Raw genomic sequence first — 12252 nt, forward strand, 5'->3', positions numbered from 1 at the left:
ATACCTGCTTGCCAAATAAGTTTAAAACTAGCCTTATATTTAACAGAAGACCATTTGGGAAGAGAAATAAAAAAAAAAAAAATAGTTACAGAGAGGGAAGCAAACCATAAGAGAATCTTAAATAGAGAAAACAGGGTTGATGGGGATGGGAGGGGGGGGACGGGGAAAATGGGTGATGGGCATTAAGGAGGGCATTTGTTGGAATGAGTACTGGGTGTTGTATATAAGTGATGAAAAACAGGAATCTACTCCCGAAGCCAAGAGCACACTGTATATACTGTATGTTAGCTAACTTGACAATAAATTATATAGATATTTAAAAAAAACCCAAACAACTAGCCTTACATGGCATTTCTGGTCTTTTACAACTGGACTAAAAGGAGTATGTCCTTCTTAAAAACTGCGCCCCTTTTTTATATATAATATACCTAATCCTTATATTATACTTCTTAGGAAAAGAAACAATTTATTTTTCCATCTGAGCCATAAACCATTCCAGATATACAGATTTATATATTCAGCTAAAAAAGAATATATAAATATACTTAAGAAAGGATGATGAAGATGCATTCCTGAACACTAAAAAGCTACCATGAAGTGACTACCACAGCATCCAACAAAATATTTCTTGTGCCACTGTAAAAGAGAATATGACATGGATAGTTATTAGCAGAACTCACTGACATGTATGGAGTGAGCAGAAATAACCTATAGGAAATGGTTCCTTTTTCAAAAACATTTACATAAAGGAAGCAGGACAGAAATAAAAATGGTGAGAATTGGTACCATTTGAGTTCTGTAAAAAGCTTTCTCTAATTTCAGTACCAGTTGTCGCAATGAACCCTCCATCTGTACTATTCTTACTTCAAATGAGACTTTAAATCGCCTAACTTGACAGGAGCACACATTTAAATACAATTCTAATGGAAAGGTAACCACCTGGCATCCACTAGGTGGTGCTGCGAATACTAATCAACAAGTAGGGCTGCCACCAAGTATCAATAGCTATGAGTTGGTCCTTAAAAAACACAAGGATTTCTACTCTGCCAGAGAGCTAGACTTCTGAGTAATAAATCATCTAATGTGTTGCTAGGGAACAGTGTTCCTCAGAGGGCAGACCCTCAGTTCTATTATGCCAGACACCAGAAACAACAGTAGACTAATCCTGCTAGTGGGGCACTACAGTTAGCTTAAGGGCACGAGGTCCAGAGTTACTTCCTAACTTATTAATTTTATTGATGTAAGATGTATGCTTTGACAGCCTACGCATATTATGAAAAGAGGCAAAGAAAAAAAAAGAGAGACCCACATGCAGGAGACCATTACTTTCTCTAGAATCTCTTCACCAAAAAGTAAGAGTTTCAGTATACTTTGAATAAAATGTTATAGGAAACCCTAGAAATTATATAATGACACCTTACCTGTTAACAAATTGTTGTAATTCACAAAACTTATCCCCATAATTGTACATTTCAAAAATTACCATCAGCCCACATTAAATCCTTTTTATAATTCTCTAAGAGGGTTGCTAAAAATATGGATAAGTATAAGTATAAATTAGGAAACAAAAATGAAGGAAAAGTATATTAACCAGATTTCTGGGCATAGATGTCAACAAAATAATGAAAACATATTACAAACACTAAATGTGAGCACTGTGGAAATCATTCCACCTAGATTAACAAAGTTTACTCAAGGGCTAGATAATGAGAATCCCTCAAAATTGTCTACAACTCAAATGGTGTTATAAAACTCAGTAACTCACATTTAAGTTGTCTATTAAAGATGTCTGAGAAAATAACATCTCTACAAGACACTAAATGTTAATCAGCCTTTAAGTATAATTTCTGCATTTAATAATACTTTCTTAGCAAACAATAGAGAAGTTTACCTATCACTGCTAAAATATAATCTGAGGAAATAAATGAATATTCGCTTCTCTAAAAAGTCAATAGATGAAGAGAATGTAGATACACAGAAAATGGAACATGTGATATAGAAAGGGCTTGTAACTTCACTATTTTTAACAAAACATACACAAGTTCCTAAGTAGATATAACACACACAAATTGGCATTTTTAATGTGCTCAAAGATGTCTTTTCCTTTGAATAATAAACTTCCGATATTTTTTGACATTCTAATACTTTATGCATAAAGGTATAATACTAAGACTTTATAGGAAATTTACGAGCATTAGGAATAAACCATGCAGCAATACCCATAAAACAGTACTTTGCTTTAAGGTTCCTAGGCCTTCAATTATTAATTAAGGTAGGTTTTCCAGTCTTAAAATACTGGATAAATAATAATAATGTATCAAGCAACATAAACGTCTAGGTAGATATAATCTAGAAGGGAAAAAATGCTGAAAAATAAAAACATGTCCACTAACTGATGAATTAGCTTAACATTCTCTTTGGCCATTCTGCTCCTTTAACCATTTTATAATCACAGGGACTATCACTGCCCTGAAGCAAAAGTAAAATATTGTTCAAACACATATAAAGAGACTAGAGCCATACAACGACTGCCTCATCTATGGAAGTTCACCATCAATCTTGATTCATTGCTGCATGTCAGAAGCAGGGAGAGAAGCTAAAAGTAAAGCACTTTAACCTACTCTCAAAATAACTTACAAGAAAGTAAAACACAGCCTAAGTGCTCAGTACAAAGACCGTAAACTTCCTTTCTTAGAGTAAAATGGTTGTTTTCTAAAATAAATGAGATATAGAACAAAGGAGAACTCTCTATAGACAACAAAGAATATAAAGAGTACTACAGATTGATTCTTTATGCTCAAGTATAGGAAGCCCTAGAAAGCCATTTTTAGCTTTCATTTGCTTTTTTAGCTTTCATTTGTTTTTCAGATGCCCTAATAAAATACAGCTCTATGTGATTTCCACAGGTAACAGCCCACCCTAAACAGATGCCCCCAAAATGTAACACAATTATACTCACCTTTAACCGTCTCACCATTTCCTCTTTAGATATTTTATCTGAGATTTCTTTGACACCAGGAGGATAAGTAATTTTCCCATCATTGGTCCTTGTCTTTGAATGAGCCATGATGGAAATATTTTTACCCCTAAAATAAGAAAACTATTAGATGCAAACGAAAAAATAAGTATAAACAAAATTAATAATAAACATAAGTTACCTATCTTCCCACCAAGTAATTTATTATAACTACTTCCTAATTTACAGTAGGTCACTTCTCTAATTAACAAAAAACATTTTATTAAACATTTCCCCAATTTTTTTCAATTGTATGTTAATTTCCATTTCCACTACTGGCAAGCTAAGTTATTTGCACTAACCCTCCAACTACAAAAATTATAAATAATAAGGGGGAAAAAAAACCAAAATAAGCATGTTTTTTAAAGCATCACAAATTACTTGGCCAAAATAAAACCAAATACAAGACCTGAGAATAGTAAATGGAGCACTGGAACATTATATCCATTTAGGCTCTAAGGCCATTTGCCAACCCTGACAAATCCAGAGTTCAGTTTTGGTGGTCTTATGAGGCAAGAGGGACAGAAGTAAATCTCAACCTGTCAAAGTAGAATATCAAAGAGACCTTCCTGACATCAATGCAGACTACCCCATCTCCAAAAGAAATCACAAAGATAAGCCAGAAATCAACATGTGCCCATGCCCCCATCACCAGGGGACAGCAGAGAAAGCTGCCTTGGTACTAATAAGCAAGGCAACATAGATACAAGGGAGGTACAGCTAATTAGTTTTTGCCATGGGCCTGCACGTTTGCTGAGGTTCATATTACCTGAGTTGTCCAGAGAACCTCAACATATGAACTCAGTGACCCCTGAGTGGTAGTACCTCCAAGCACCTAATTAAGTAAAATTCTGCACCTCAAACAGTCCCCACTATGATGTTTCCAGGGGTCAAGATGAGCACTATCAAGTCAAAAATAATCAAGAACCTGAAGAAACATGACACTATGAGAAAGAATCAGCAGAAATACCAAACACCAAGACAGGACACACAAAGACTTCAGATGTTACAATTATCGAACAAATTATTAAACAAATTGCAAAACTATATTTATCATTAAAAACATAACAAGGAATAAATAATTATACAGAGTAAACCAGAAAAGTAGAATTTCTAAAAATAAAAAATGCAAAAACTGAAACTAAAAACTCAATGGACATACTTATTAGCAGATTAGAAAAAGCTATCAGAATTAGTCAACTAGAAGAGAGGTCAAAAGAATATACAGAAGGCAGAAAAGTTTAACATGATTCACGGGAGTATCAAAAGAAAACATGAAAGAGACCTCTGTCAGAGGAAAACAGCATAAAATATCAATCCATAAATTCAAGAACGCAAACAGAATTAAATTCAAAATACTAAGAATTCTACAGAACAAAACCTTAAAGCCATCATATTACCTTGAAAGGAACAGTATTTAAACTAGTAAGTGGCTTCTCAGTAGCAACAATATAAGCCAGAAGACAGCAAAATGCCATCCTCAATGCGGGAAAAGACTATAATTGCAAAGCTAAAGCTTACATCCAAGGAATATAATTTTCAAGAATAGATTGGAATAAGGACAAATTAGCCAAAGAAAAACTGAAAGCTGTAAGTAAACATATAGTATTTAGAATATTGTTTAGCATTTACTATGTACCCCCCCCCCTCCCCCGACACAAGCTTACATTTCTGAAGGAGTTCAAAATCAAGGAAACAATATATGGTAAGTCAAGACACTGAGCATCTTTGGTAGGAAATGTAACTAAAAGACGGATAAAGAGGCTATATTGGGTACAGGTAATGTTCTACTTCTTTATCTGGATGGTGGTTATAGAACTGTTTTCACTTTGTGTAAAGTCACAGAGCTAGACAATATTAGACAACATAATTTTTTACACTTTCCTCAGTTATATTCTACTTCAACAAAAAATAAAAATCTCCAAACATTAAAAAATTCATAAGTATACTTCCTAATAATGAATGAATCAAAAGAAAACAAGTATATGATCAATAAAGTAAAAACTCAGAAGACAATCATAAATTTTTGACATATCAGCATGTGAAAATTCAAATATGAAGAAAATCTATACCTTACTAAAAATGACTCAAGAAAAAAAATACCTTTAATAAACTTAATCAACAATCAATAAATATTCTTATAAGGAAAAAACTCCAGGTCTACATAGCTTTACTAGTGAATTCTATCAAATAACTGAGGAAGAAATAATTTCAATGCCACATAAATAATTCCAAAGACTCAAAACACAAGGGAATCTTTTCCAACTAATCTTATACAACTAACTAGCACAACATATCAAAACCCAATGAGAAAAATCAAGAAAAATCACATACCAGTCTTGCTCATAAACAAAGATGCAAAATTCCTAAATAAAATATCAGGAAACCAAATGTAGCAACGTTATTAAAAATTGGGTTTATCCAGGAATGCAAGGTTAGATTCCTCATATTAACAGATTAAAAAGAGAAAAACAAGGGGTGCCTGGATGACTCAGTGGGTTAAGCATCCAACTCTTAGTTTCAGCTCAGGTCATGATCTCATGGTTCATGAGCTCTAGCTCCACATTCCCAGTGGGGAGCATGCTTGGGATTCTCTCTCTCTGCCCCTCTCCTGCTGGCATGTGCTCTCTCAAAACAAATAAACTGAGACAAAAAAAGAAAAATGATGTGATAATCTCAATAAATAAAGAAAAAAAAAGTTTGAAAACTTCAACATCAAGACTATAAGACAAAAAAGAGAAAAAGCTTAACAAACTAAAAACTGGATGAGTTTCCTTTATCTGAGAAAGGTCAGGTGTTACAAATACCATACACCATAAATCATGTTTATTGATGGCCCATTAATCATGATCCACTGGAAGATTTTTACTTAGGATCAAAACATACACAAGCATACCTCCATCATCACTTCTACTTGACCCAGTAATAAAGATGGTAGTCAACAAAGTAAGAAATGAAGAATATAAAGATAAAAAAAGAAGGAACAAAACAGCTACCGTCTGCAGATTATATGATTATGTACATAGAAACAACAAAAGGACTTACAGATAAAACCTCAGAATTAAGAAGATTGAGTTTAGTGGGGCACCTGGGTGGCTCTCAGTTGGTTAAGTGTCCAACTCTTGGTTTTGGCTCACGGTTTGTGGGATCGAGCCCCATGTTGCAACAGCAGCATGGAGTCTGCTTGGGATTCTCTCCCTCTCCCCCCTGTCTCTGCCCCTCCCCCACTTGCACTATCTTTGTCTCTCTCAAAACAAACTAAAAAAAAGAGAGAGAGAGAGAGAGAGGATTGGGTTTAGCAAGGGTATAGAGTAGAAAACTCAATATGTAAACATCAAATGCCTATAGCTAGCACAATACATAACAGTAAAAGACTGAATAATTCCTCTGAAGATCAGAAACAGAACAAATACGTCTGCTCTTACCACTCTTATTCAAGATTATACCGGAAGCCCTAGCCAGACACACTAAGGCAAGATAAAGGATATAGAAGCCACACAGATTAAATAGAAGCCACATTTCCAGATGGCATGGTTGTTACATAGAAGATTCTAAAAGAATCTACAAAAATAAAAAATAAAAAACTCATTCATCAAGGTTGCAGAATATAAAGCTCAATATACAAAATCAACTGTATTTCTATATACTAGCAAGGAACAGATGGAAACCTTCGTTAAAAGCACAATACTATTTTCAATCACTCCTACTATAAATGAAATACTTCAGTATAAACCTAATAAAACATATACAAGATTGGTATGCTGAAAATTATAAAATACTAATGAAAGAAACCACAGAAATTTAAATAAATGGAAGACATACCATGTTCATGGATGGGAAAACTCACCATAGTAAAGATGTCAGATTTCCCTCAAACTGATCTACAGGTTTGGAGATTCTAACAAAATCCCAGCAAGACTTTTTGTAGACAGAAACAAGCCTATTCCAAAATGTATATAGAAAGGCAAAGGAACTAAAATTGATGAAACAATTTTAGAAAACAATGAAGTAGAAGGTAATCATTCTACACAACTTTAAAACTTTTTATATAGTACAATAAACAATACAATGTGATGTGGGTAAAAGGGACAGACCTATAGATCAATAGAAAAAAACAGACAACCTGAAAGAGATCTGCACAAGTATGCCCAATTGGTGTGTGTTGGGGGGGGGGGGGGGTTGTTGTTGTTTTTACAAAGGTGGTAAAGCAAATGAATGAAGCAATAATAGTCTTTTCCACATATAGTGCTGGAGCAATGGATAAACACAGACTCGGAAAAAAAAAAAAAGAAAAGAAAAGAAAAAGAAAAAAAGAAAACCTTGACCTAAGTGTCTCATATCTTATACAAAATTAATTTAAAATACACCAAAGATTTAAATACAAAATGTAAACAAAAATTTTTAAAAGAAAACATGGAAGATATCTTCACTATTGAGACTAGAAGGGTTTTTAGAAATGACACTACAAGATCCATAAAATGAAAAAGTGACAAACTGGATTTCAAAAATTAAAAACTTTTGCTCTGTGAAAAAACTGTTAAGAGAAAAGTTAAGCTATATATTGGAGAAAATATTTGCAAATACATATATGACAGAGCACATGTATCTAGCCTATATAAACAAGTCTTAAAAAGATACTATAAAAAAATAATCCATTACAAAATGGGCAAAAGACATGAACAGACATTTGAAGAGGAAATGCAAATGGCAAATCAGCACATGAAAAAATGTTCACCTCATTAATCATTAGGGAAATGCAAATTAAAAACAACTTAAGGAAAAAAAATCCATTATATACTATTAGAATGGCTAAAATAGAAAACAGCGACATCAAATGTAGGCAAGGATGCAAAGAAATTGAATCTAGACACTGCTGGTAGAAATGTAAAATAGTACAAACATAGTTGAAAATAATCTAGCAGTTTCTCATAAAACTGAACAGGCACTTTATCATACAAACCAGCAATTTCACTCTTGGGAATTTTTCCCACAGAAATGAAAGCTTGTGTTCATGCAAACCTGTATAAGAATATTTATAGCAGCTTATTCATACACCCCAAAACCGGAGGCAATTGAAAGCTCCTCAAGGAATGATCAGTTAAACTGACAGATCCATAAAACACACTACTAAAAAACTTACTTACTGACACATGCAATAATCTATGGTCATTAGACTTATTGTAATATCAAAAGGTTACATGCTATATGGTTTCATTAATTTAACATTCTCAAAATGACAACTATAGGCATGGAGAACAGATTGGTGGTTGCCAGGGTACACAGATAAGACTGAGTGGTAGCATGAGAGAATTCTTTCATAATTCTGTATCTTGATTGTGATGGTAATGACAAGAATCTATACACAGGATCAAAGTACACAGGACTACATACACTCAGAGAGAGAGAGAAAATATTGTGCAAAAACTTGAGAAAACAGAGTAAGATCAGTAATTTAATTAACAATATTATACAAATGTCAATTTCCTAATTTGATATTGTACTACAGCTACATCAGATGTCACAACCAGCAGAAGATAACTGAAGGGTTCACAGGATTCTATGTTCATTTTTTACAACTTTATGCCTATAATTATTTCAAAATAAGAAGGCTTAAGAGCAAACCAATCAATTGTATTCATATGGACAGCAACTAAAAAGTTTAAAAATGCAATTTACATAGAAAAGCATAAAATACCTGCAGTAAATCTAACAAAAGATGTGCTTTTAGAGAAAATCATAAAGCTTCACTGACAGAAATGAAAGAAAACCTAAATAAATGAAGATATATCATGGGTTGGGTTGGAAGTCTCAAATACTGTAAAGATAGCAAATCTTCCCTGTGATTATGGAATCAATACAATCCAATCAAATCCAAGTTTTGATTTTAAAAGAACTATAGCAAATTTATTTTAAAATTTATATGTAAATGCAAAAGGCCAAAAATAGCAAGATACTTAAAGAAGAAAACACTCTAAATGGATTTGTTCTATCAGATATTAAAACCCATTATAAAGGTAATTTAAATGATGTAGCATTAGTGCAGGAGGGAAAAAAAAAATCAATGGAAAAGACAGCCTAGAATCAGAGCTACGTGAAATTAATATACGTGAAAATTAATATATGAAACGCACAACAGTAAGAAAAGATCAGAGAGGACAAGATAAAAAGTTCCGAATATTGCCTAATATTTCAACAACATTAAATATTCCAATCCATGAACACTGGATGTTTTTCCATTTATTTGTGTCTTACTTCTTGGTACACAAGTGTTTTGCCTCCTTGATAAAGTTTATTCTCAAGTCATTTTTTTCTTTTTGATACTATTGTGAAGGAATTCTTTTGTTCATCTCCCACAGTTCATTGTTAGTATATAAAAACGTAACTGATTTTTGCATGTTGATTTGGTATCCTGCAACTTAACAGAATTTATTAGCTCTAAAAGGTTTTTTTGCAGGATCTTTAAGGTTTTCACATCATCTATAAACAGGTAATTTTACTTCTTCCTTTCTGATTTGGATTCCTTTTATTTCTTGCTTTTACTTTATTGTCTAATTGCTCTGACTAGGACTTCCAGTACCATGTTGAACAGAAGTGGCAAGACTGGGCATCTTTGTCTTGTTACTGATCTTAGAAGAAAGCGATTTTTCACCATTGAGAAATGCAAATCAATAAGGAGGAATCACTTCACTTCTGTTAGGATGGCCATTATAAAAAAAAAAAAAAAAAAAAAGAAGAAGAAGAAGAAAAAGAAAAAAAAAGCTAACAAGTGTTGACAAAATGTGAAAGATAAAGAACTGTTGTACATTGTTGATGTGAATATACAATGATGCAGCCAGTAGGAAAAACAGTAGGGAGGTTCCTCAAAAAATTAAAAATAGAACTACCATACAATCCAGAAATCCTGATCCTGGGTATATATCCAGAAAACAATGGAAATCAATATCTCTTAAGATGTATCTGCATACCCATATTCACTGCAATATTATTCACAATAGCCAAGATATGGAAAAAATCCAAATCCTCATCAATAGATGAATGGATAAAGAAAAAGTGGTATATACTTAAAATAGAACAGTATTCAGGCTTAAAAAAGAAGAAAATCCTACCATTTGCAACAACATGGATGGACCTGGAAGACATTATGCTGAGTGAAATATGTTAGTGATAGAAGGGCAAATACTGCAGGACTCCATTTATAGAAGTATCTAAAATAGTCAAACTTATAGAAGCAGGAAATAGAATAGTGGCTGCCAGGAGATGAGAGGAGGAGAAAATGGGGAGTTATTCAATGAGTGTAAAGTTACAGTTATACAAGACAGTTAAATTCTAGAGATGTTCTATACAACATGGCACCTATAGCTAAGTCAGTGTTTAGGACTAACTTAAGAATTTAAGAGTAGGGGTGCCTGGCCACCTAAAGGTGGCTCACTGGGTTAAGCGTCTGACTTCGGCTCGGGTCATGACCTCATAGTTCATGGGCTGGAGCCCCACAGCGAGCTCTGTGCTGACAGTGCAGAGCCTGGAGTCTGCTTTCCATTTTCTCTCTCAATCTGCCCCTCCCCCACTCATGCTTATGTGCGCTACCTCTCTTGCTCTCTCAAAAGTAAACATTACAAAATATTTTTAAAAAGAATTTGTTAAGAGTATAGATTTCATGTGAAGTGTGTTCTTACCAAAAAAAAGCAAAGGGGCACAAGGAAACTTTTAGAAGTAATAGCTATTTTATTAGAAGTGATAGCTGTGTGGTAATGGTATCATAGGTGTTGTATATAATATATATGCAGTTTTTTCTCTGTATCAGTTATAGAGCAATAAATCTGTTTTAAAAAAAGAAAAGATTTTCAGGTAGCCTTTGGGAAATAAAATGCTTTGCCCCATCTGCTGGGTCGAGGGTGGGGGCAGGGGAGAAGAGGAGGAAGAAGAGATAGAAGAGGAATAGGAGGAGGAAAAAGAAGAAGAAAAAGAAGAGGAGGGAAAATGGTCAGTGGGCAGTTAGATTTCCAGAGAGATGTCTGAGCTAGGGACAGATGTGGGGATCCTCAGTGATAGTTAAAACCAGGGGCACAGATGACAGATTCAGGAAGTCTTATAAAGTAAGAAGAGATAAGAGAAGGCACATCTTTAAGAAATAGGGAGAGGAAAAAGAACTTACAAAGGAATGTGAGAATGACCAAAGAAGTATGGAGAAGATCTGGAAGGAAGCTGTATCAGAAAGTAGGGGGTATACCATGTTTCAAGACAAGGAGTGGCCAACAGTACTAGATGCTACAGAGAGCTCAAGATGAAAAAACTCAACAGGATCCATTGAGGGATTAACTGAAAACGGGCATGAGGGATCTTACCGATGAAAATGTTCTAAAATTGGATTATGGTGATGATGGCATTTTTCAGTAAATTGCCTAAAAAAAAAATTATTGAACTGTACACTTGAAAGGGATAAAATTTATTAATTTTACACTACATAAATTATAGCTCAATAAAGTTGTTTGAAATTTTAATAATTCATTCAAGTTCTGGGATACTTTAATACCTATATAGAAAAAAATAACATCGGGGTGCCTGGGTGGCTCAGTCGGTTAAGCATCCAACTTCAGCTCAGGTCATGATCACATGGTTCGTGGATTCGAGCCCTGTGTCAGGCTCTGTGCTGACAGCTTGGAGCCTGGAGCCTGCTTCAGATTGTGTCTCCCTCTCTCTTTCTGCCCCTCCCCTACTTGCAGTCTGTCCCTCTCTCAAAAATACATAAACGAGGTAGGAGGAAGGGGGGGAGGAGGGGGGAGGAGGAGGAAGGAGGAGGAAGGAGGAAGGAAAAGGAAAAAAATAACATCATACCTATACCTCACAGCTTACACAAAATGAATTCCAGGTAGATTAGTGAGAAGAACCAAGGTCATAGCTGTGTTCCTTCAACCAAAGAAGATACATATTTAGCAAAGGCCCAGGACAAATCATTTCAGAGGATAGTAAATAAATGTGACAGGATTCCCAGTTTTCCACAGAAGCTGGAATACAAAAAAGTCTCTGCCTTGCCTCGACACAAGTAAAAGCTAATGCTCATTATTCCTAACAATAGATATACAATTGTGACCACACCCTGCAACTAAGTAATGTAGATATGGTGCCTGTGTAGAATAAAGTCATCTACGTGGTCAAAAATTTGTCATAGGTAAAATTTGTCAAGTGCCTGTTATTTGCAGAACTCTTTAGCAGTGACCATCGGGCAAAATGAGTAAGAT

General features: G+C 34.3%; 1 protein-coding gene and 1 long non-coding RNA gene across 6 annotated transcripts in view; both read right to left on the reverse strand.

Moving 5' to 3' along the window:
- Positions 1–12252, reverse strand: part of LOC128776215 (uncharacterized) — a 191675-nt gene that overhangs the window by 130222 nt on the left and 49201 nt on the right. The gene's annotated exons all lie outside the window — the stretch shown is intronic.
- The window catches only part of PDS5B (PDS5 cohesin associated factor B), a 191767-nt gene that overhangs the window by 121800 nt on the left and 57715 nt on the right, over positions 1–12252 (reverse strand). For all 5 annotated transcript variants that reach the window (XM_019447810.2, XM_019447809.2, XM_019447813.2 and 2 more), the window contains exon 2: positions 2960–3086. In XM_019447810.2, the coding sequence (XP_019303355.1) occupies positions 2960–3067 (108 nt within the window). In that variant the 5' untranslated portion in view covers positions 3068–3086. The remainder of the gene's footprint in view (positions 1–2959; positions 3087–12252) is intronic.

Source organism: Panthera pardus, unplaced genomic scaffold, assembly GCF_024362965.1.
Source record: "Panthera pardus isolate Hobbes unplaced genomic scaffold, ASM2436296v1 HiC_scaffold_1, whole genome shotgun sequence".
In the NCBI taxonomy this organism is placed as follows: Eukaryota; Metazoa; Chordata; class Mammalia; order Carnivora; family Felidae; genus Panthera; species Panthera pardus.